At 43.3% G+C, this 25,538-nt stretch overlaps 1 protein-coding gene across 1 annotated transcript in view; it reads right to left on the reverse strand.

The window, feature by feature from the left end:
• RRAS2 (RAS related 2) overlaps positions 1-24,759 on the reverse strand; it is a 31,798-nt gene extending 7,039 nt beyond the window's left edge. The window contains exons 1-4 of the mRNA XM_081187387.1: positions 24,409-24,759; positions 1,710-1,797; positions 1,161-1,263; positions 577-685 (exon numbers count right to left, since the gene is read on the reverse strand). Coding sequence (XP_081043513.1) covers positions 577-685; positions 1,161-1,263; positions 1,710-1,797; positions 24,409-24,513 — 405 coding nt within the window. The 5' untranslated portion in view covers positions 24,514-24,759. The remainder of the gene's footprint in view (positions 1-576; positions 686-1,160; positions 1,264-1,709; positions 1,798-24,408) is intronic.
• Positions 24,760-25,538: the final 779 nt, after the last annotated feature.

Below are 25,538 nucleotides of genomic sequence, written 5' to 3' on the forward strand. Positions count from 1 at the left end.
TTTCATGAGAGCATATCCTGTGGCCTAATCCATCTGACTGTGGAATTTATTGTCACAATCATCTTCTTGCTATTACTGGTATAAGAAAACTGCCTTATACCATGTCAGACCACTTTATCTAGCTCAGGAATGTCTAGATTAGAGATAGGCATATGGCTTCAACCCAATTCCACATGGCATCAACCTCATCCTATGTGGCCATTAATCTTATTTCATGCTGATGTCAATGAGGGGTGAAATGGGAATAGAAGAAAGAGTAGGGGTGCCCGGACCACATTTGGTTCCATCTCTGCCAACGTTTGGCTCTGATCCCACCAACTATTGCTGGCCTGGGTTCCATGGCCAATTATCTCAGAAGGAATGTGGCTCTCAAGAGAGAGAAAATGTTCTACAATTCCAATCTGCCCTGTTTAATAGTGGCTCTCCAAGGTTTGAAACAGAAGTTTTTCCCCGGTGCAAAGATGCCAAGGATTGAACTTGGGGGCTTGCATGCAAAAGTTATGCCACCGAGTTATGGAAGTTCCCTCGAAAAAGGGAGATCCCTTTTTCAAACTCTGACTATTGCCAATAGGTTACCTGTCTCTGATGGTCCAGGTCTGCTTTGTTGCCAACTAGAATCATAGGGAATTCATCACGATCTTTTACTCGAAGAATCTGCCTTTGAAACTTATAGATTTCTTCAAAGCTGGAATAATAATAATAATAATAAATAAACAGCAGTAGCATGCTAAGAATCCACAGCTTCACAGTTAAGGATTGCCTAAGGCCATCTAACAAGTATTTGCTGCAGAGATGAGATGCAAACTGAAGATAACACATACAGACCCATCAGCCCAGCAGGTATCCCAAGACCATGTATTCACCCACTAGAATTGTGTTACCTTCCTTTAAAATGCCAACATGATTTTGAAAAACTCTTGAGTTCCACCCCCACCCCCCACTCTCTAAAAAAGTGATTTGATTTATCATGTGGCAGGGGGACTGTTTTTCAAATAACACAAGTCTGCAATTCTCTTGAGCAGGCAGAACTCTGGATTCTGACCCTACAGTTAATTCAGGATGTTGCAAGCCACAACCCCATGTCAGTGTTATTCTAGCTCTGCCACTACACAATACAGGTATTGATGCACGTTTTGCAGCAATTTTGTTTTTTGCCTTACCTTCCTCTATCTGTGACTGAGAAAACAAGCAGAAAGCCTTCTCCTGTCCGCATGTACTGTTCCCGCATAGCTCCAAACTCCTCTTGACCTGCTGTATCTAGGACTAGGCAAATCAAGAAGCTAGTTAATTTTACAGGCTAGCGAGGTAGGTAGGTGGGGGGGGGATGTGCCTTAAAGCAGCAGAGCTCACGAAGGGGCAGATGTTCCCATCCCATGCCTGCCCTGTTTAACCTTATAAATTAACCCTACACCCCTGCCTAGTGTTGGCAAGCCAGCAAGAATCAATTTAATATACAGATACCCACATCTGGTTTAGCCTCTAGCTTCTATATTAAGAGTAGAAAACTGTACCACAAAAGAAAGGGGAGAAAGGCTTGGCCTAGTAAATGGCTAGATCACAGAGTTATTACAGTCTCTATACAAAGTTAAGGAAAATCAGTTTTAGTACCTGTATCAACAAGAGAGCAAACATACATTCTATAAGCCAGTGCAAATTCTGTAGAGGGTCAATCATCATCATCATCATCAACAACAACAACAACAACTTACTATCCAATCTTGCTGCCCTCTCATCTATCACACATTGTTTTGTGTAAGAATCTTCAATTGTTGGATCATAATCTGTAACGAAGTAGGACTGCAGAGAGAAAAGAAAAAAGAGAGTTACTTTTAAGTCCGGAGAACCCGCAAATGCTCTTTCTCATGTATAGTTTCCATCTGCATAGAGAATGAATGCAACCTTCCCTGACACCTTGCAAGTAGTTTCCTGGGGACTGATATAGCCATAAACAATGTGACCGTATACCGATCCCCAGGGTGAGCAGCAAAGTTGTGAGAGAAAAATGGCTCCAGGATTACACTAAGAACGGTGATAGTCTATAGTCTAGCTATATAGATGTAACTGACAATGCAAGATTAATCTGGAATAATTTGTGGAGAAATCTGATTTAGATAACCAAAAAATTTCAGAGGGTTACATTCCAGAAAGTTTGTATCACTGCTACCCAGGAATGGCTGAATTATAACCAGCCACGTGGGTTCCTATAGGCAGCAGTCTTGCTTCCCAAGTGCAGTACAACTATGTGGGTTACATAAAGATGCTGAGCTTGGTTCCAAGCCCTACCACCACCTGTCTCTTCACTTTTCACAACCAAGGTCCTGCATATCCAGTATTTGACTTGGAATTGTAGGTGAACAATGACTTTTAGAAGGCCCAGGGGACTGGAGAGCAAGAAAGGAAGATATGGACACGGACACACTGCCATGATTAGGTTCTTTGACTGCTCAGGCTCCAAGTTCCAGGATGCTCTTGAGTTCTGAAGTTTTGATACAGCAGTGTGACTAGGATCACTTTGTACAAATTCCAGTTTGACAACCTTTTGGTGTTCTCTAGGTAAGACCAATACATTCTTCTTGGCAGTAGCAAAGTTTTAAGTACTTGAAAATTTGGCGGCCTATCTGCTGATGAGAACAAAATGATGGGAAGCAATCACTCCTGCATTGGATTCACATTCATTTGTCAGGTGCTTTAAGACAACATAGCTTGCAGTCACCCACAAGCATTAAAAAGATAGAACCCAAGAAGCCAGGAAAGCAACAGAGCCACACACATACCATCTCGCCAACCACCACTGCTGAGTGTAAGCTGTGAGGGGTGAGTTTATGCAGAGTGATAAACAATGCAATCAGGGGCACAGACCCTAGTATATTAATCCTCTCTCTCTCCATATATATATATATATATATATATATATATATATATATATATATATGAGATTATTATTACTTTCTGATATTATAAATATTTGCATATTTAAGCAATTATGCAATGAAAGAAAATGTTTGAATATTTGTATATTTAAGTTTAGGGACGTTTTAAATATTTAATGCTGTATTGTTTTTAACACTTGATTGGGAGCCGCCCAGAGTGGCTGGGGAAACTCAGCCAGATGGGCGGGATATAAATAATAAATTATTTTTATTATATTAAGTTTAGTACATTTTTTTAAAATGGCAAAAACTGTTGTTAATGTCACATCAAAAAGAAATAAATAATAAATAATAATAAATAATAAATATTGTAATAGTAATAGAATTTATATACTGCCCTATACCCGGAGGTCTCAGGGCATTTCACAAAATAAAAAAAAACAGAAAACCACAAAATACATAATCAAAATAAAAAGAACAATCCAGTAACCACCCCCATATGAACACTTATACATGCATACAGATCATCCCGTGTACACATTTAGACACATTTAGATGATATGAACATTGGGTGCAATGCCTGCTCATCTATGTGAAAGTAAGGTGCAGTCAGAGCCCAGCATCCAGCTTCTTGGAACTTCTGGCTCTCGAGAGAAGAAACCTCCTTACAGTCAGGAAATATGTGTCCTAGAAATGAGCCCCAGTACTGCGTAGTCTGTGCTTCAGGTGTGAAAGTGTCTAAGGCCAAAACTACAGTCAAGAAAGGGCAGTATAGCTTACGGTTCCCCTCTGAAGGAAGTCGAGTTGTTCTAAATTAAACTCAGAATGCAAGTTAGGGAGTAAAAAGCTTGCTTTGAATCCTGTGCTTTAAGATTGCTACACATACCAAGGAAACAAGTAATTCAACAGCCACCCCACAAGGAAGCCATCATACAAATACTTCTAAGGATGATCATATATGGAAGCACTCCCACCCCAGGAGGGAACACGACTTGACAGCTGTAAATGAAGGGAGGAAAAAGGCATTTCATCGAGATGATAGAGAGGCAACAAACCGACCTGGCAAGAGCTCGCAGACAGAGGGTGGGAGGTGGGGAACGGGCAATGCAATCATGACAAAGATGACAATGCAACAGTCCCTCTCTGACCAAATGGGCTGTAACTATGAAGTCTTTCTATAGCTTCATATTCATGACTCCACAAGCTGTGAATGAGTCATTTAATCAAAATTGTTTGACTAAACCTGTCAGAACAGATGTTAGGATTATTCACAGAATTTAGTTCAAAGCTCAAGTTATTACACAGGGACTTTCCTGGTGTGGCTGTCTGTCAGTCGTTCCCTACCTCCCACTCTTCTTCCAATTCATGTAACATGAAGGCAACCATTTTGACAACCATTAAGGGCCTGGCTTCTTTGCTCATAGGTGAGCCCAGAAAGGTAACTTCTACAGAGTTTCAGCAAGACGCTGCAAGTTGTGGACAGGCCTTCAAATAGAGCAGCCTGACTCAGGTATAAAACAGCTACACAGGCTTTCCCTCAGCAGTCGTTAGCAGAACATAAGGCAACATACACTCAAACATTTGGGGCCTTTGAAGCTTTTGTACGCTTTTATGGCCAGTGGACAAAACAGAAACACTGGAGGTACTATAAAGTACTGGAGAAGCTGGAGGTGTACCATTCTGTAGCAGACCTTCCAAGCAGCATCATTGAAGTTCAGCCTCAACAACATGCTGACAAAATGATAGCTGAACTAGTCAGTTTTCTTAAAGCTTGACTCTACCAAAACTGAGAACTTTTTCCTCCTACCCCTTACCATCACTTTCAGTTGTTCTTGATAATACTGATGTTTGTTCACCAAGTTCAGAATCTTTAAAGAACTTGGATATTTGGACTTTATTAACATTTTAATTTATTCTTCTGTTTCCTGCACTGAATGGAACATTCTTCTTGTTGGTTTTCTTTCTCTCTTAGCCTTTCCACTCCGACTTCAATCCTGCAGCTTGCTATTTTCGGCTCATATTATTCCTTTGCACCAGTTTCTTCACTGAATCCCCTGACTTTAAAAGTTATTGTACTTGCTGGAAATGTCTCCACAGTTTTCTCCTGTATATCTATCTGCTTTTTTCTTCCTATACACTCCTCCCTGAACTCTACAACTTTCAAGGTACCAATATTCTAACCCAACTCGCTGTTGATCTCTTACCTGTGTTTCCACCCCACCCCACACAGCTACTTTGGAATGCCCAGTGACATCCATTTTAGAATCTCTATAAGACATCTCATTGGCTTCTCAACCCTTGATGGATCCCCTTACCTCCCCGATATCTTTTATTTTAACTTTCTCCAAAGTCAGGATTCAAGTCTCCTTGAAGAGGTGGGATATAAATACATTAAATAAATAGCTAGCTGTTATGGTATAAGCATACAAGCAGGGCCCATGTTATGTTTGCTTTTGTAAAGCACCTAGCAATTTTAGATGCTTTATAAAAACAGAGCAAAACCCCAAAATATAGGTTGCAATCTTGTAACCAGGTATGAACTGGCAAAAAGCAGCCATCACCACTCTCTCAGCTTCTTTTTTTTTTAACTTTCTGTATTCCCTCCGAGTGTGAAATGGCTTTCTGAACAAAAGCTCTCTTAGAATTTAGACACTTGTTGATGAGAGCAGGAAGGTAAGACAAACAGACCTCTTTGGGGAGGGAAGAAGAAGAAGAAGAAGAAGAAGAAGAAGAAGAAGAAGAAGAAGAAGTAGTAGTAGTAGTAGTAGTAGTAGTTTGGATGTGATATCCTGCTTCATCACTACCCTAAGAAGTCTCAAAGAGGCTAACAATCTCCTTTCCCTTCCTCCCCCACAACAAACACTCTGTGAGGTGAGTGAGGCTGAGACACTTCAGAGAAGTGTGACTAGCCCAAGGTCACCCAGCAGCTGCATGTGGAGGAGCGGAGACGCGAACCCGGTTCACCAGATTACGAGTCCGCTCCTAACCACTACATCACATTGGCTCTCTGAGACTGGGTACTGTGTTGTTTTCACATGCTCCCACCAACCACATTTCTGATTACAAGAAGCCAAATCAACAGAGCTTCCCCTGAAACGTGTAGAGTGGATGTGGAACAAAGCAATCCCCCATCATGACCACCACAATGAACTGGACCCAGTACCATGTTGTCAATCAATGCAGTTGGAACAGCATTGGGGTGGTATGATCAGAACTACTGTCTGCCTTCCGTCAGAAAAACAATCTCATTGCCATATTCTGAGTCAACTGAAGCTTCCGAACACTTTTCAAAGGCAGCCTCAACTAGGGCACAGTACACAATATAATTTGGGTGTAAGCAGAGTATAGAGTATGAATAACCATGGCCAGGTCTGTTTTCTCCAGAAAGGGAAGCAGCTGACATAATCAACTGAAGAGAGACCCTGACCACTGCTGCCACTTTGACATCCCATAGTGGCACTCAATTCCAAAGGAGTCATACACGGAAAACTTGATTTTTAAGGGGAAATGCAGCCCTGGCCAAACGTAACTCCAAATCCTTAACTGATTTTACTTCTGTCTTTTCAAGAAGAATCTTTAACCCTCACTGACTTCAGGTTTGCACAATCACACTATACACCTTACTGAGTTATAGCATCCAATTATTGAATAGTTAACACATGTTCATTACTTATGCAAATCCCCAAGACAAAGCAACAGACTAAATAAGGAAAACTAGCTATCTTCTGCCCATTAGCAGTGAAAACATGGGGGCACCAATGACCTCTCTGCAATAGAAGGTGTGACTTTAGGGCCCCATATGCACTACACATTTAAAGTAGTATCATTCCCATTTAAACAATCATAGCTTCTCCCAAAGAATCCTTGTTATAGGTGGTAAGTGTTGTTAAGAGAGGCCCACTGAAAATTTATGTTTTAAAAAAGAGAACACAAGAGAGACACACACACACAACCATGCACAAAATGAAAAACAAACACAAACTCATCTCACATTCACACGACAATCAACACCAATGCATTCAACCTAATTTGCACATACAGATTGATCTATGCCATCCAAATGTCTATGTATGCATTCAAACAAAATATGCTCAGTTGTAGCAAGGGCATTATGGTATTTAGACCATTGATGGTGAGCATTTACCCTTCTAAGCTCAAAGTATAAATCACTTAGCAACCATATAGGCTCATAAAATCCATTGTTGTCCTGCCATTTGTACCCATCCTGCAGGGATATAATTTTAAAGGACACTAACACCTGCAAATATCAATGATTTTGCAAGTACAAGATTCATAGGGACAGCAACGTCAGACCAAAAAGGAGATATCACTGGAGATATAAATGAACCTTGCAGCAGGGAGCAGCCCTCGTGGCGGCAGCAATGTCAAATACCTACAATGAGTTATTTCCAGAATTATAGTTTCAGTATCTACCTGAGGCCTTCTAGCTGATGCGCCCAACCACTTTAGAGCCCTGTCCATCCTAGCTTATTAAGGCTAACCAGGGTGGGATGACTGAACAGGCACAGCACTGCAAATATCCTATCCACATCCTCAGGCCATTGTAACTAGAAATGATCCTACACCAACCACACAAATGATGAGGTTTTAAACATTCTGCCTACTTGGGATAATTAAGACCTTTAGGGAGATGCCTCAGTTTCAACACAATGGGTGGTTGCATTAACATAACTCTCCTACTCAGATCAAAGTCCATGTTAAAAAACACACACTTTATTCTCAACATTTTAAAGGTTCACTTCTCCGCCCAACAGCTTTCCTACAAAGCAATACATGTTTCACATTCATGCAAAGTCACTGCCATGGTGGCATGCAACCAGAAAACATGAGTACCTATTTTCCTGGAGTCGAAGCAGAAGGCAAAGCTACATAGACAGTTAGAAAGACACAGAGAGCAAAGATTTGGTGTGTATCTGTTCAGACAGAAATCCCCCTGTTTAAAGTATAAACCTCGTAAGTGGCAGGAGAAACTGTATTTTTAGAATTAGTAAGCACAAGAAGCTGCCTTTGATATTCTAATGCAAGTTCAAAGTTACAGTATTTCAAAGAGCGAGTTGTCTGCCAAAAAAGAGAGGCCTCACAATGTGTGCATTTTGTTTTTTAGATCAGCGTGAAGGGAGGGTAACAGAAAAACTACCCTGAATTGGCACTTGAGTTCTAGGAAGTCAGGCTCATTCTGTAGCAACAACTACAATTGTGTCTTACCTCAAGATCACATTCCTCACATTTTGCGTGTTTCAAGGGCAGTTTAAAAATACTTGTAAGGAGCAAAAAGCCATAATTGGCTTTGTGCATTGAAAAAATATCAATTTAAGGCTACTGCTTTGGGCACCCTAGTCATTAAACACTGGAACGTATTGACCCAGTTTCCCTAACCCAAATTTTAGAATGGCAAGAAGCTCTCAAGCTTCTATTTTGGGGTGGGGGACTATAGAAAAGCAGCACAAGGCTGCTGGCTTTTTAGCAGGTGAAACTCCTGCAAAAAAGGGGGGGGGAGACAAATTCAGATGTCACAAATTGCTTACATATAAAAGGCTGCATCTAGGTTCTAATTGCTTTTATATCTTCTGCCCAGCAAAATCCATTAAGCAAATATAATGTGAGGGCATACAAAAGATATGAGGTCAAAGGCTACCTGAACACATTTATTTGAGCCACCAATCACATGGTCTATAGCCATATAGCATCTGGGTTCAAGTCACTCTTGGATTCCCCCCTCCATGAAAAGAAAAATGCTTTGTCCCAAAAACAGTGGTACTTGTACAGAAATGAAGCATTTCAGAATAGCAAGTCTAATTAAAGTAGTTGATTAATGGCTGGTCCTTACTATTGATCAATCCTCTGACTAGGGTTCATTATGTACTTTCTCCCCTGAGACTATGCATTCAATTACATGTTGCTCATAAAGATCATCCCTGCTATTGATAATAATGCACCTAATAGAACTCAGGATAAAAAACCACTGGATTAGATTCATAATATTTATAAAAATAGGATACCAGTGAAACAAAATCAGTGTCTATGCCTGATTTTTTTTAAAAAAAATCAGTTGGGTGGGTGAGGACTGTTCAGTGGGAGCTACATTTTTGTGTAGCTGGACATGAGGTTTAATAAAGCATGAGGTGGGTGAGAAAATTATAAGAAGTAAAAAGTGAAGAAGAATTTTGTACTGTGTCAAGTCCTCCCCATGGCACCCTTACTTATACATCTTCTCCAGGCCACTTCCCCCTTCTTTCCCTGTTGCTTACCCCTCCTCCCTCTTTCCTCCATTGTCACTTTCCATTTCCTTCCTTCCAGAAAGAGTCCCAGGACTGTTGGTGAGAGTTGTTCCAAAGTTGTTTTCTGCAGGACAGGGGAAGCTTAGAATAAAATGTTCAGCAACTGGTGGTAGCATACAATTTATGACACTCTGATGAAAGCATCTGCCTTCAGATATTTATTCTTGCCTACCAAGAACCAGTCACGACAAAGTATATTGTGTCCATCTGGAAACCCATCAGATGGACATTCCATACTTCTGCCATAGCTTGTGTTCTCACAACATAGCCATCCTTTGCAAACCTGTTTTGGCTGGTGCATCTTCTGCAGTATACGCTCTATCAAACTATTTGTGCCAAATGCATGCTACAAATGTAGCACTACAGAACTTGTTCCATTGAAGAAAGATTTATGCATGTGAAAGGGAACTTTCCCCCTCTTCTCCTACTTTGCAGCCCCTTAATCTGTTGCAGGGGTTCCCCCAACTCTCCAGAGCAGATCTGGTGAGGGCAGAGAGAACATAAGGGGGAAAGTTCCATTGCCCAAGCATAAATCCTTGCTCTAATTGGGACAAGTGCACTGGATACCATGAATAGATGAATCGGACAGAAAGATCATTGACTCTTTACGCTCCAACCAGAACACATTAGTTACTGTTGACCCGTGCTTCTTTTATGCTTTACACTACTGAAGAACAGGTTGTTGTTTTTTAATGACTAAGCATTAGTGGAGAAATTAATATTTATAAAGACTCTGCCTCAACAGAGTGTGGTTAGTTCCCTATGTCATTGTTTGCTGGATCAGACTTTGCTAAAATGATCCGAACCACTGAGATTAAGTTAACAAAAGGTATTAGTACAATGTCTGATGACACTAGAGATAAATACACAAATCAGAGAGATTACTCTAACATCATAGTGACTAGAAGTATACACTGGGAATGAGAGTTGACAAGCAGCTTTATTCTCTTTCCTGAATGGTTCCCTCTCCCCATGCTGAGCCACAAATTATACGCTGCCATTAACAGAATGAACAACTGCTCAGTAAGAAACTGTGTAAAAACCTTTATCTCCTGTAAGCCACACAACAGTCAAAAATACCTTAACCACTTTTTTCCAAAAGACTGCAAGAAGTTAACAACGCACATAGCTGCTGTTAAAGTTCGGGAGCCCACTACTGCTTTGTATTAACCAATGCCCTACTCCCTGAGCAGAAACTCAAGACTTCCTTAGCCAAGTGTGTCTGGTACCATTCCAGATGGGAATGTAAATACCTGCAGTTCACAGCCAATCACTTTACAGTTATTACAACATTAACATAATACAAATAAACATGTTTGGTTGGGCTAATGAAGTGTTACGACTGGACAGTCTCCAGATGAAGAGTAAACCTATCAAATTTGGAAGTATCTGCATGAAAAAGCTCTAGAAAGTTAGATGTAACCACTGTTATCTATCAAATTCCAGAATAAAAGGAGTAATACTAGGAACTTCAAAAACAAACAAAACTTACACACTTACACACACACACAATTTCCAAGAACCATAAATGTACCAGAGAACCAGAAGTCTACAAGTAGCCACTATAGGGATGTTTGAGCACTGCGCATGCCATGGGCTTGGGATTTTTTTGGAAATATTGGTGCTGGGTGGGCTTCCCCTCCATAACTATATTAAGTAAAGTTCTAGTGCTGATTGGATGATGTTCAGTGTTGATGCATGCAGGGAAATTTTATCTTGAAAGTTTAAAACTATAAACGTTGACCGCTCAGCTTTGTTTTTATCCACAGCTCCGCAATCAATATAGATCTATGCAAAGTAGCTTGTAGTTACAAAAAGTGAGAGTGGCTCACCATGCCTACTGATTTCAGAGCCATAGAACATTAAGTCTGGACTCCAGGAGTAAGCCAGATATGAAGCTTGCATTACAAAACTCCACTACAGACTTTCCTACTTTAAGAGTTCAGGGCACATGAGGGGGTTCCGTCAGATAATCAGGAGAAAATTCAGCCCCTTTAATAGCAACAGATGTGTATTAAGATAGTTACTGCTGGGGGCTTTCCAGAAAGGTACTTCCCCTTGAGGGCTCCTGCCCCAACTTATTTTCATTTCTTGTTATTTGCATGAGTAAGTTCCCACATGTGCGTTGTTCTCAGGTTACAGATAACCTGTGTGAAAGCCTTGCTGAGGATCTAAAAGTAGAAGAATGAATGGAGAAGAGAATGCAATGCATAGACACATAAGCCTCTGAATACCAGAATGGCTTTCAAAGGGGTTCTTTACTTCAATACAGCTCCAGGGTCATAAGGTTGCCAAGTCATCTCACAAAAATGCCCTGCTGAATATTGGAGCTTATAATAATAGTGATAAACCCAAATCATGTAATAAAAAAAACAAGCATCTGGAGCTTCTAAATTTTGGACTTATTTGAAATATAAAATGCCAGTCAACTGCTAACAAGTACTTATTTCATACTGCATAGTGCAGGCATAGGCAAACTGGGCCCTCCAGATGTTTTGAGACTACAACTCCCACCATCCCTAGCTAACAGGACCAGTGGTCAGGGATGGCGGGAGTTGCAGTCCCAAAACATCTGGAGTTTGCCTATGCCTGTCATAGTGCATTGTCTTTTGGATCACCACTTCCAGGAATGTCCCTTTTAATTATACATACATATTTTAATTATACATACATACACACTTGCACCTAAGCCAGATATAAAACTATAATTGTAAGCCAGATATAAAACTATAACTATAAATCTACAAAGAGATCATTTCCCAGTTGGACTAGGCTTGCTGCCCAGAATGAGCACCACTTTCCAGACCCGGTGTGGACTGTTAGCACATGAGAGGTTTCTACAGCAAGAACTCATAGGAACTGAGACAGGAGGAGACAATGCATTTGTTTGCTATGAGTAAAGGGGAAGCAATGCTTAACATATAATAAATGCTCCCAAGCTTAACATATATTTGTTGGTCAAATGAAAGCTTGTCTGTAGCAGCCATACAACTGGGTATTGGTGCCTCTGAGCTCCAAATTAAACTACTTAGAAGTATTTTAAGAGAAGCTTCTACAGAATATCAAACAGAAGAGAATCCCAAATGCACACTGCTTATTATGTTCACTTTCTATAAAAGTTATCAGTTTAAAATGGTGTGTGTGTGTGTGTAAGCAAGTACTATTTCTGTTGAGACACCTGGTGAGCTGTCAGCTGTGCACTTGTGCCACAAAACTAGCTCTGAGAGTTGTTGTTTGGCATTTTTTATGCTTTTGGTAAATGAAAGAACACAAAGTTAGCCTCTATGAAAGTGCTGTATTGCAGGGGAGTAGACTCTTGGCCTGAATGTGGCCTTCCAGGCCATTCTACCTGTGGCCCTCAGGACTCTCCCCATGCCATTCCCCTCCTTAAGTGCTCTGCACCCTCCCTAAGTGTTTTTGCCTGGGTTTAACCTGTTTTTGAACTATTGTTGTGCCTCTTCCCTGGATGAAGGATGAAGGGATGAGGGGTGTAGAAACTAGAACAGAGTCGGTTGTCCAATGGTAAGTGTCACATTCCTTGCTTCACCCAAGACTGGATGGAGCTTTGCTGTCTTTTTGGAGAAGCTACCCAAAAGTGTACACACTCCAGCTTTACCTATTGGCCTCTTTAATGATCAAACCCAAAATCAGATCGCTAATGTGTGTAGCCCACTTATTACCTATTTGGAATGGAGAGCTAGAAATTAATCCTGCACTGCAATATGTTGCAATTTGAGCACTTTTAGAGTTGCCAATTTTTGAAAGGGGTAGATGCTTTTGAGCCTTTTTAACAATCGCACAGCAGGCAGAAAAACAACAGCAGCTTTCCCCATTGCTGTACTTTCCATAAGGTACAAATTCACCTGTTGATTTCTGCCATTTGTGCAGCTGTCACAATGTTTAGCCTTCACCCTCTACCCCTCCCCCTTTCGACAATGCCCCCTCCCCCTTCCTCACCCACTTCTACTTCACCTTCCAAATCACCACGGGAAAATTCCTGTAAGAGGTTTGTTGTCTAGGATAAGGAACTCATTATAGCACATCTCTCAAACGCACACGCCTATGCACCCAGGACACTGCTATCCAAGCACACTGATTTTCTCCAGACACACTGCACTTTTTAAAAGGCTGTTTCAACACACTGTTAACCAAGAGGCAAATTCAGCTCCTTCCATACTGCAACATTCCAGATGGGAGAAGGTACAGAGCATTATCCTCTTGCTTAATAAAGGTCAGTGGAAGGCAAGCCTCTTGACAGCTTGATCTTCCTTAAGTATACCAAGAAGAAGTGGGGAAGAAGAGGAGGATTGTTTTTCCTGCTCCCTTCTCTCCAACAGCAGGTTTGCTGTAATTATAGGGCATGAAACCAAACTATTAAAGCACTGACAGCTGTCACCCTGTAGTTGGAGGAGTGCTGTGGCTGTGCATAAAGGATAAACACTGCTATCTGTATGAAGGAAGTCTACAATCGAGTGCTTGGCCCATCCAGCACACAGGTATTTGCACTGAGGTCCCATTTAGTTGAGTGGCAGCCAAGCATATTTTGGGTGCACTCTCTCTCTCTCTCTCTCTCTCTCTCTCTGTTATTTGTTCAGTCGTTTGGTGCAAATTATCCCATTTGCACAAAGATGGCATGCTCAGCACACTCCCTTCACAGCTTCCAAGCTTTGCTAGCAGAAAATCAATTCCAATGTATCCTTTCAGAAAGGGTTATATAACAAACTCTTACATGTTTTGAAATAGCTCGAGAGCTTTCCCAAATTCATGAAACTGTTTAAAATATCACTGCAAAGTCAAACTTAGCTTTGAGAGCTCATTGGGACACCTATTTAAAGCTATGTTGCTCATCCAAGCTCTAACCCTCACCCCTACAGATTTACCTCCCAATCTGGTGAGGATGGTCCAAACAGCCCAATGTGCAGTTCTGTAGACAAAAACAGCATTCTCTTGTTATCGCTCTTTATCAGTTCCAATCTAACAAACAAAAGACCCTTTTCAAGAAGGCAGGATCTCCAAACCAGCTTAAAGTAGTAGTGGAAGGACATGCTTGAGTCAACTACAAAATGAATGGAATGCAGCATGCCAGGGAGTTACCAGATTAACCCCAAGGCGAAGTGGTCTGACTATATAGTGCCATTTTACTACCCTGACTCGCTAGAAAAATTTGTGTTTTCATACTGAAAAACTGAAACCATCTTAATATAGCTACAAACTTTTGAAATTGATGCACAGACATGTCATGGGCAATACCCATTACAACACATACCTGTTTATAGAGCTAAAGTGGTGTTTGCACGTGAATTTACAGCCATCACTTGCCAGAGGCTCATAGGCTCTACAAAGGGGATTTAGTTGTCATTAAAAAAACAAAAAGAGTCAACAGATTTGCTTTCTACCAGTCATTGTTCTAAGCATCCCTTCCTGCCTTTGGTGAGTTCCAGGTCTCTTTGTGATCTTGCAGCTGGAAAGGGGAATGTTCCCAGAGCACTTTATAGAGCAGAGGTCAGCAAACCTTGAGCCGGTGTCTCCAGCACCGATCACGCGGGGGAGCGTGTGTGCACACACTATATCCAGCACACTTCCGGGTCGGAGGAGCACCAGAAATAGCTTGTGCGCATGTGCATGGGCCTCCTCTGACCCAATGTGCACCAGAAATAACGCTTGTGCATGCGCACAAGCTATTTCCAGTACTCCTCTAACCCAGAAGTGGGCAGCCACGCAGTGCAGCGCCGGTAAGAGCGGGCCGTGGCAGCGGGCCGTGGGGGTCACCGCGGGCCAGATAAACGAGTCCCTTGGGCCTTACCCGGCCCACGGGCCTTACTTTGGGGACCCCTGTTATAGAGGCTCCACGTTCCTCAGAAGCAGTGTGAAAATTCAGCGGCAATCCACCACTTCACTGCCCATCTCCAGCTGGGAATAAGGCTGCACCTCATCCACTCATCTTTAGAACATTTCTAATTTACCCTTCATCATAACTGATTTCAATGAGACGTAATACAATTGAAACTCATCGCCATTACACAATAAGAAATTCACTTAAAAGCAAGGCACATAAATATAATTAGTGGGTGCAGTGCAGAGGTGACGAAACTCACCACGAACACCTCCCTTGCTCTCTTAGAATAGCAGTGGCACCCACCTGAGTTCCAGCACGTTCCGGCTGGGAAAAAAAGCCCTGAGTGGGTGTATGAAATGAGTATTATCCACTTCTGTGCAGAAAATACCTCAATTGAAAGTTGCCTCACACACAATTCACTCCATGGTTGTTATAATTTGCTGTAAATATAAGGCTGGTGCCGCCCCCTACATACAAGAAAAATATTCTCTGATCTTTCAAGTGGCACAGCCTGTAGCAGTAAACATGGATCTCTTTTGAACTCTGAGCCCTCTGGTACTATCTAGTTAGCAAACTCTTCCCCAAGCATTACCACATCGTTATTTGGTGCTGTTGCAGTTAACTGCGTAAGTTGCAATCCAAACTTCTGTTTTGTTTGTTTAAATGGCAATCACTCAGTCCTTCTGATACAGGGTGTTAAAGCTTCCTTTCAAGAGGCATGGATTGCAACCAAAAACCTCCACTGATATTTTTAGCTAAGTTTTAACAAGCTTTAACCACTTCCTTTACCCCATCGCAACAAACCTGTTCAAAAAACAAAGTTTCAAAACTGCCTGCTTTTTAGAAGGCCCCTTAAAGAAGAGGTCACTACTTCTGCAAGACACGAGGGCATCTTGTGCTCCTTGAAGGAAATATATAAACATGGAAAGATCAATAGACAGATTCCACTCCTGATTGAAGATCATTACTGAAGCTGGCAAACCAGGAGCTCTTAAACTGATGAATATATTAAACGACCTTATTTAAACATGGGTCCATCTTGAAACCGCTCTCATGCAGCCCAGCTGTCCAAGAACCTGGAGCCTCCTACACAGACAGAGCCTGTGTGTTCCAGATAGTTCACCTGGAATATGAGGCTCCCAGAATCAGTCCTGCAGCAGATGTAACAGTATGACTGTGATAGCCAAGAAACATGGATATCCCTTGGAATCAGACAATATACAGTGTGAAAGTATGGTAGGTGTTCACTGCCATTGTCTAATCAAGAAATCCACAATGTCTTGTGGCTATTGCTTAACCAGAAGAGCCTCTTGTTTGGGGACACACACACTATTTTGATCCCTTTTGGCTTTTAGTCTAGTCACACGGCACCGTGATATACCAATATATCACAATGTCTGAAATAAGAATGGAGTTGTATAGAGGCATTAACTGGTTTCATGGTTTTTCCCGCATTGTGATTTTTGCAAAGTGCGTGCACACACACATACACATTATGATTTGTGATACGTTGCAAGGTCAAAAATTATGCAACTGATATCACAATAGGGACTTCAACCCAGTTTTGGACAATATATCAAGATATCGCCCAGCCCCAATATACATTACCACCTGCTTCAGAAATAGAAATAAGTTGTATCTTATCTGGATAGTCTAAGCTGGAACACCAGTAACAGTGACTCTGGTCAAAATAGTGTGTCAAAACAAACAGGTGTTTTATAAAAGAGGAATTTTACATATTTAGGATTTGTTGGTTTGCCACATCATGAGAAGAGAAGACTCCGTGGAAAAGACCCTGATGTTGGGAAAGATTGAGGGCACAAGAAGAAGGGGACGACAGAGGACGAGATTCAGATCCACTATCACTGGGGATATTAAATTGACTAGCGCTAATCAGAGTGCACAACAATGAGCTTTTATTATTTATTTCCCACCCTTTGCTGCAGGGTCTCGGGGCAGGTTACATAAACTTTAAAAAATCAAAACAAGTTAAAAAACTTTTCTTTAACTGCTGTTCTACACATGCAATTTAAAGAAAAATCAAACATGCAGCAACACATTTCTAACATTTTGTATACACAGATAGTGTACTTTCGGAATATTTCTTCTAATTAATAGCTACGGACTGTTCAACTTAAGCCTAAATGAACTAGGAAACAAGCAACTGTTTGCAGTTTCCCTTTTTTTTTAAAAAAAAAAGGAACAGTTGAGGATCCACTAACCCCTATTCCTTTGGGCACAGAAACTCAGAAAGTTAAGAGGGTTAAGTGGGAAGAAAATGCAGGGTATATTGTGACAAACCAGTGCACGACAGCTGGGGGAAAGCTCTGCAGCAGCTGCATGCATTCTATAGCATAACCAACACCACAAAGCAACTTATCCCTACCTTATCCCAGGCTAAAGCAAAGAGTCTATTCAGGTTGCTTTTCCAAGCAATTTGCTGGGATTTGGATATTCAAGAACACCAGCGGCTAATTGCATCTTAGGCAGCTTTGCACTCGGCCCCTCAGATTGAAATAGCTACCCTGATCTCAGTTGTGCTTAATTCAGGATGTTCTGGGAATGGAGGAACACTTCCTCCCCTTGGATCAAATTGGAGGCGCGCTCTGCTCTTGCAGATTTGACAGGGGATATCCAAAGTCAGCCATACTCAGGAGTAGATCCTTCGGAATCTACGAAAGCAACAAACTTAAGTGACTTGTTATATCGATGGTTCTGCTCAGAGCATGTCTTAGTTGCAGACTGCCTAGTGGTCACAGGAATTTTTCCAAAGAAAATATTCCCAAGAAAATAAATAAAATAGATGTGCCTATTACAGAAGAAGCATCCAAGAATACTTCTTCCATTTCTGGTAGACCTGGTGACTGTGGGGCAGTGAGGTGTGAGTAGACCTGCCTCTTGAGAAACTGGTTGTTGCCAGGTCTATTCCTCCATTGTTTCTCAGCAGGCAGACCTGCTGTCTAGGCATGGGCATCCAGATTATATATTTCCACCTGCTGCTATTTTTGTTGTTGTTGTTGTTGTTGTTCCCCAGGCTCCCTGCACCCTCCTTCCCTGCCCTTAAGTGCACTGCTGCTGCAATCAATGTTACTGCCCCTCCAACAGCATTTCTCTAGAACGCACACAAGACAGGATAATGCTGGACTACACTTCCGGGTTGTTGTGAATATGGACATGGCTTTTGGTTACTTTGCAGAAGGCAAAGTTGCAGAAGGCAAAGCCCCACCTTCTGCAATATGGGTATAATAAAGATGGACTTTATCTGCATTGGCACTAGCAGGACAATTTCAAATCTTCGGGTGCAGGGGGGGGGAATTGCTATGAAATAAATGCAGGCCAACAGTCCATCTGGCCCAGCATCATGGCCAACACGATGCCTATGGAAATGCACAAGCAGGACCTGAGCAGAAGTGGACTCTCCCCTGCTGTGGTTTCCAGCAAATGGTATTCAGAAGCATTGCTGCCTCCAAAGTATAGCTAGTAACCACTGATAGCCTTATCCTCCACGAATTTGTCCAGTCTTCTTTTAAAGCCATCCATGTTGGTGGCCACCACTGCATCCTGTGGAAGTGAGTTCCACAGTATAACTATGTGCTGTGTGAAGAAGCACTTTCTTCTACCTGCCCTGAATCTTTCGACATTCAGATTCACTGGATGCCCCCCATGAGTTTGACTGTTAGGAGAGAGGGAGAAAAGCTTCTTCATGAGATGCAGAATTCTATACAGTGGTACCTTGGGTTACATACGCTTCAGGTTAAAGACTCCGCTAACCCAGAAATAGTACCTCGGGTTAAGAACTTTGCTTCAGGCTGAGAACAGAAATCGCGCAGCAGCGGCAGCAGGAGGCCCCATTGGCTAAAGTGGTGCTTCAGGTTAAGAACGGACCTACAAAACGAATTAAGTTCTTAACCCGAGGTACCACTGTACACTTCTGTCTAAACTGAAAAGCCCCAAAAGCTGCACCCTTTCCTCAAAGTGGGGTTGCTCCACCCCCTTATCATTTTGGCTGGCCTTTTCTGAAGGAAACTGCCTCCCCATTGCAGATATCTGTCTCTCTTGGATATAGTTGCCTTTGGAGAAATCTATTTCCTGGATTTCCTTCTAAGTCATTGCTTTAGGTCAGTTTCATCCCTTATTCCAGTCAGGATCTTTGCAGCCACAAAGAGCACAATTTCCTTTTTGGGTGGGGTATTTTGAACTCAGAAGAAAAGCACATTTACTCAGACATAAATCCTACTTCACTCAGTAAAGCTTGCCTCCCAAGTAAGAATGTATTGAATTGCAGACTTAATTTCTTACAGTATGTCAGTGGTGTAACCAATTTGGAAATTACAGAGTTCAAAGGATCTATACCACTTACTGCAGAAGTAGCTGCACCTCTTATGAGAAAGGTTATGCAGATCCAGTGAGAGTGCCCAAAGTCTCAAGTGCAATCGATTACTGCACCTGTGGAACTGAATATGATCTACCTATGCCTACAGCAGTCTTCCCCAACAAGGTGCTCTTCAAATGCTTTGAACTACAACTCCCAGCCAGTATGAGCAATAGTCAGGAATGATGTGAGTTGAATCTGGAGGGTGTAGAGATCTCCTGCATGCCGAAAGAGCATGCTATGAACTAAGTGCTATATTAACTTTAAACAGATAAAGCTAAGCCAAGTGATGCTGATAGTACTTTTCCTTACTGCTCCAACAATTAAGCAGTAATCAATCACTGAGATTATCCTGCAGGAACATTGTTAGTTGCTCCAAGAGTTGGCAAGGCTCATTTGACAACAACAAGAAACCAAACCATTAGTGGTGTCATCAGCCCAGTCCTATAGAATACTCTGCCAAAAGAGATTCAGTGGGTGCATTCTGAGCCAAGTTTTAAATGCCTGCTGAAAACTTTTCTATTTCATCAGGCTCATGCAGGAATTCTTTCCACAATAGTTAGCTGATTTCTGATTTTAACTTCTCATATGGTTATTGTATGGTGCCATGCACAATTGCTGAAAGCCACTGACATTTTTAAACGAATAGTGAAATATAATTATTTTAATAAATAAATACATAAAACAATGGAAGCTGCTGTTTGTTGCAGCTATGACTATATGAATTTCATATATTCACATTTCATCTTTTTGCTGCTTCAATCCATAACAAAAAATGAACGAGAACAAGAACTTCAGTCTAGTATGACCAAGACAGGCTAGAAGATGAGGATGTGGCACTGATACACTCATCGTGGAATGCTGCACAGGGGCATGGCAGCAATGAAAATCTGCAGTCAACACAAAGTTTCATATATTAAAACCTAAAACAACACCTGCCTCTGAATACAGCAGCAAGCTACATCTGCTTGGCAGGGGTTGGACTCGATTGCCCTTGTGGTCTCTTCCAACTCTATGATTCTATGATTCTACTCCCAATGGCAAGACACACTTTGCACTGTTAAGAGGTCACACTGTGGATCTGGACACCGCTCAGCAAGTGCCAAGTTTTATACACTCCTGGGATGTTTCACACAATTAGTTCATTCTTGTCTTCCCTGCCAGAAAGATGACAGTGTCTCTTTCCTCCCTCCCCTCCCAGCTCTTGCTACAGAAAGGAACTGGGGTTAGTTTGTACAGTAGTGATAACTTTATCTAGCCCTGGAGAGACCCTGGGCTTACAGTTAGAAGAACTAAATGAATGTTTATAGTGGTTACAGCATCAATTATGAAGAGACTTGCTACTTGGACAATGAATGCATTGTGAAATGCTTGGCATGATTAAGGGTACCATGAACGCCCCCCCCCAAAAAAAATGATCTAGATTTCTCTGTTACTATGAAGCCACTGTCCAGGCTAACTAACCTTACAACATTTAAGAAAGTCAGTTTTGATTGCTGCAGCAGAGGGTGAAGGCGTTTGTAAAATAAGATTGGCTGAGTAGTCGCAATACAACACTCAGCTTGTGTAGCTTTACTCCATACTGATCCATTGCTATCTCCAGTTGCTGATGACAGGTACAGTTGTGCTACTACTATGCAGTGTGGACAAAGATTGCCACCAAAGCAAGCACAGCTGCACTTTGACAGCAGCCAGCTTTCAGAAGAGAGTTCTGTATGCACTGCAAAGCAATTTCAAGTCACAGGGCTTTAGGAAAGCCATGATACTCCTGCAGCCGAGCACCTAAGTTAAGCCCCCCAAATCCCACTGTAGATGGGCTGTGTTATCTGGCAAAGGTTGTGCAAGTACATCTGAGGATTCACTAGCGCGTTATATCAGACCTTTATCATTACTCACAGGGTTTCACATGCAATGAAAGCAGCAGCCTTACTAAGCATTGCCCAAGAGCAAAAGTAGAACATTTTGCCACTGTGTATGTTCCCCTTGTACCACAGCAACATGAAATCACACGTCAACTTGCACTAAGTGCTATGCAAGTTACATCAAACATCAAAAGTAGAACTAGAAATGTTCTACCTCGCCTCAAGCCTAGACAAAGCAAACTGATCTTAGAGTACTTTAATTGGCTATGGTGAGCAAAACTTATTTGAAGTCAATTAAGATGTTTGCCTGAACAAAACTTTCGGGAAATCAGCACATAGCTGATTGGAGCATATTCGGAAACCCAATACACATATTTTAGCTCACCATTAAAAAAAATAAGATAGAGAATAGCTCACTTATTCCTCATTTCTATCTAAAAAGCAACTCAGATTGCTTTTGATGCTGTGTTGCCCGAGTGAAATCTAATGAGCAGTATCAGCTCATCAGCGTCAGGAATTTAAAGTCAATCGTTAAATCCAGCTGCTCTGATCTCATCTAAAGTCACGTGTACTTTTGCTAAATGCAGGTATGCAGATTTAGATATTTTAATGGCACAACAGTGGAGGCTTACTGCGCTAAATTTTGGAGTATGATTCCATGTACTCTTTTGGCCTCACTGTGTCAAAAAACAACTTTGGAAACCAAGTGATGCATCTAGCCCACAAAGGCTTGCATCCCTTCTAGCCTTTATGGTGCCATAAAACCAAAGTTGTTTTGGCCACAGCAGACTGACATGCCCACCCCTCTGGAATGTAAAACTACACAGGGGGATATATAGCCATAGTCAGCATCCAGACAGTACTATCTATGGAAACTATACAAAGTCTGAATGGTAATCTGTTAACTGTAGCTTCAGCCATGCAGGGATAAACTAATTATCTCCATCCACTGGCAAATATCCACCAATAAGCCGCACAAAATGGGATTACAATTATTCTAAACCCAGTATTTCAGAAAAGGCAAGCTATTCAGGTCTTTGCTACCATGCAACAGCAGTAGAAGACAGCAGACATTCAAACTGATGAACAAACCCAACATTATGTGTAGATGACCATAAACAGCCCTTTAACTCAAAGCTGGGCTGTAAATGGATACTTTTATGGTTGCACTTTGGCTTCCATTTTTTCTCCGTCAGTCAAAATGAAATCAGAAGAGAGTCAGAACACAGCAACCGTCAGATACATTTCAATTCTGAGTGTGCTTACTCAAAAGTAAGTACCACTGTGTTCAATGGAATCGACCCAGTAAAATTTGCATAGTCTTGCAGGCTTAAACAGGAGTTCATTATTTCAAATCCTAGATAAAGATAAGTTTGGGGGTGCATTTTATACATCCCATGAACTAATCTAACAGTTTTCCCATCTTCAGAATGCGGCCGTGCAAGCAATAGGCTACAATTTATCTTTCAATGGGGCTGTGGAATTCGTTATTAATATGCCAATTGAGTTAGAGACAGTGAAAGTCATATGCAAATAGTATGAAGTGCCTGATGGCTGCCCTGAGCAAATTTTGTGCTCCAAGTGCAAAGCTGCACAGAATCAACCTGTCTTTTCCATATCCATCTATTACAAAATGAGCTAAACACGATACAGAATCTAACATTTCTACTACCTCTTCCAAGCATATACAAGTCATGCTTCCCAAGCATTAACAATTCCCAACAATGCCAGATCACCTTAGCTGAAACACTCAGACCACCACCCTCCTTCCCATCCCCTCTACAGCAACATAACCTCAGCTGCCTTATACTGTCTATATAACAAGAATTTTATTTCCTGTCCCTAGTTTACCCTCAACATATGCACACCGATATTTTGCAAGCTCCTTTGAAGTTTTACTGCAACCAAGGAGCATATAAATGTTCTGAAATAAGTAATAAAAATAAAATACACACAAAAGACATCCTAAAATTGTTACTTTGGTAAGAGACCATTTTCCTCCCACTTCAACACATAAACGTGGAAGACACACTTCAGTTCAAGGTCCTCGTGCCCTACAGGGTTTGGATACGCTGAACAAGAGCAGTCAATCTCCTCATCCATTCGGAGCCTTAAGCAAACATTACATCAAGGCTGAAAACCTTAAATAAACATTGCACCAAGGGCTTTTTTTATATAAGTGTTCAGCCCTTTTTTCTCCGTTTCCTTTTAAGCAGCCGCTTCCACTTTATCACAAAGTATTTTCCTACTTATATGCCCTCAAGCAGATGCCGATACTCTCCTACGCAAATAATACGTACTTTAGAGCTCAATAAGCATTACCTCTTTAGGAGAGGTTACCTGGGCAGAGGTAACGCGCCCGTCACCTGCCAGAAGCGGGATTAAGGGGGAAGAGAGATTCTTAACGCATCACCTTTGCTTGGAAGGATTTTGTTCCATCAAGTATGATGTAAGCAAAAAGTCAAAACATCTTTGAACACACGCCAAAGCTCATTGGCTGCCAACGCGGCCGGTTCCCAGACAGCGCTTAAAGGAACATACCTGTTGCAAAGCAAATTCCTGGAAAGGCATCCGAGAGCAGAGATTTCGCGCCGACAGAGCCTGAAGCTACGGGGAGCAGCCTCGGGGGCCGGCGGGCTTCCTCGGAAGCAAACCCCGCCGAGTTTGAAGGGGCACTTATCCAATGAAGGCGCACGCGGCAGCCCCAGAGGACGGACCCACATCCAGTCCGAGATCGCCCAGCCGCGCGGAAGCAACGGGCCAAAAAACGTCTCGCAGAACGCGGCCGCCCCGTCGAAGTTGGCGCGGGGAGCAGGACCCAACCAGCGGCACACTCCCCCGCCCCCGCTCCCAGGCCCCCGGAGCAGTGTCGCCGCCAAGCCAGCGGGCAACCCCTCCCTTCGGCGCCAGCCACCCAGTCCAGGCAAAAAGCTCCAGGCTCCTCTGGCCCCGAGCAGCGCCACAGGCCTCCCCGGGCAGGAGGCGAGAGGAGCGTGGCCCCTCCCAGCAGCGTCTCCCGTCCAGGCGCGCGCAGGCTCCCCACACGCCCCAAGGGGCCCCCCACCCTGCAGGCAGCCCCGCGGAGGAAGGGGAGGGGGCTTCGGCCGCCGCCGCCCCACCCTGGCGAAGAACAGCAAGAGGCGCCGCCGCCCCCTCGCAGGCCCCTCACCTGGATGAACTGGATGGTGAGCGCGGACTTGCCCACTCCGCCGCCGCCCACCACCACCAGACGGTACTTTTCCTGCCCCGGGCCGTCCCGGCAGCCCGCGGCCATCGAGGAGGAGCCCAGGCCAGGCGAAGGCGAGCAAGGGGCGCCGCGGGCACCTCCCGGCCCGGGCTAGGGGGGTCGCTGGCCGCCGCCTCGCCGCTCCGGGGGCTGCCACCGCCACAGGCCCAGCGAGGGGGGACTCCGGCCAAGGGAGGCGCGAGCGAGCGAGGAGCGCAGGCGGCGGTGGCGGCGGCTCGGGGGCAGCTGCCAGCTGCAGGCTCCTCCTTTTCTGCGCGGCAGCTGCGAGCAGAGTGAAAGCGGCAGCAGCCCCGCTCCGGCTACAAATGGCCGTCAGGAGGTGGGCGCCGGCATGCAAATAGATTTATGAATATGCATGAGCTGGGCGGCGGCTTCTCCCTGGCGAGCGCGGTCTTGCTTACACACCGAGGCAGGCGGGGGGGGGGGGGTGGCTCTCCCACGCGCGCGTCCCCTTTCTCAGTCTCCGCCTCCCCTGCGCCTCAAATTCCCACCGTGAGTTTTTTGCTGAAGGGACTTGCATTTTTTTATATTTCGGGGGGTTTTTTAGAAGTTGCTGTTGCAAAGAGAGAGGTGTGCGGAACTCCTATGTTTTGCTGTGAGAGTCGCTTTGCACATCGTTTCGGTCAAGGAAAACCCCCCGGTCTTTCGGATGCGTTGAAGTCGGCGGCGAGCCTCGCGTCGGTCGGCAGAGATTCCGTTTGCGGCCCTCGGCCACGCAAACGCAAGAAGTGTTTGAGCCCCTTGGAAGAAATGGATTTAAGTCTGCTCTACAGTGTCACGAAACTCAAGGAGCATGGCAATGATGGTGCTGGCAGTGCATGAGGCTCAGGACTCCCAGAGCATCACTGCTTGGAGCCGCATAGCCGAGGGGTTCTTCAGGCTCCGACTCCTGCCAGCCCACTTGACCACTGCATGCCCCCCCCTCCCCACTGTCAGTCATCGTGGCTATCTCTCTGGCACCATGCACCTATGGCTACAGAGCTGGCCATTGAGTGAAGCAACATGGAGTAGTCTGCTTCAGGCGGCAAGATCCACAGGGACAGCAGATTCAA

The sequence above is a fragment of the Podarcis bocagei genome (genome assembly GCF_964188305.1).
Source record: "Podarcis bocagei genome assembly, chromosome: 1".
Lineage (NCBI taxonomy): Eukaryota > Metazoa > Chordata > Lepidosauria > Squamata > Lacertidae > Podarcis > Podarcis bocagei.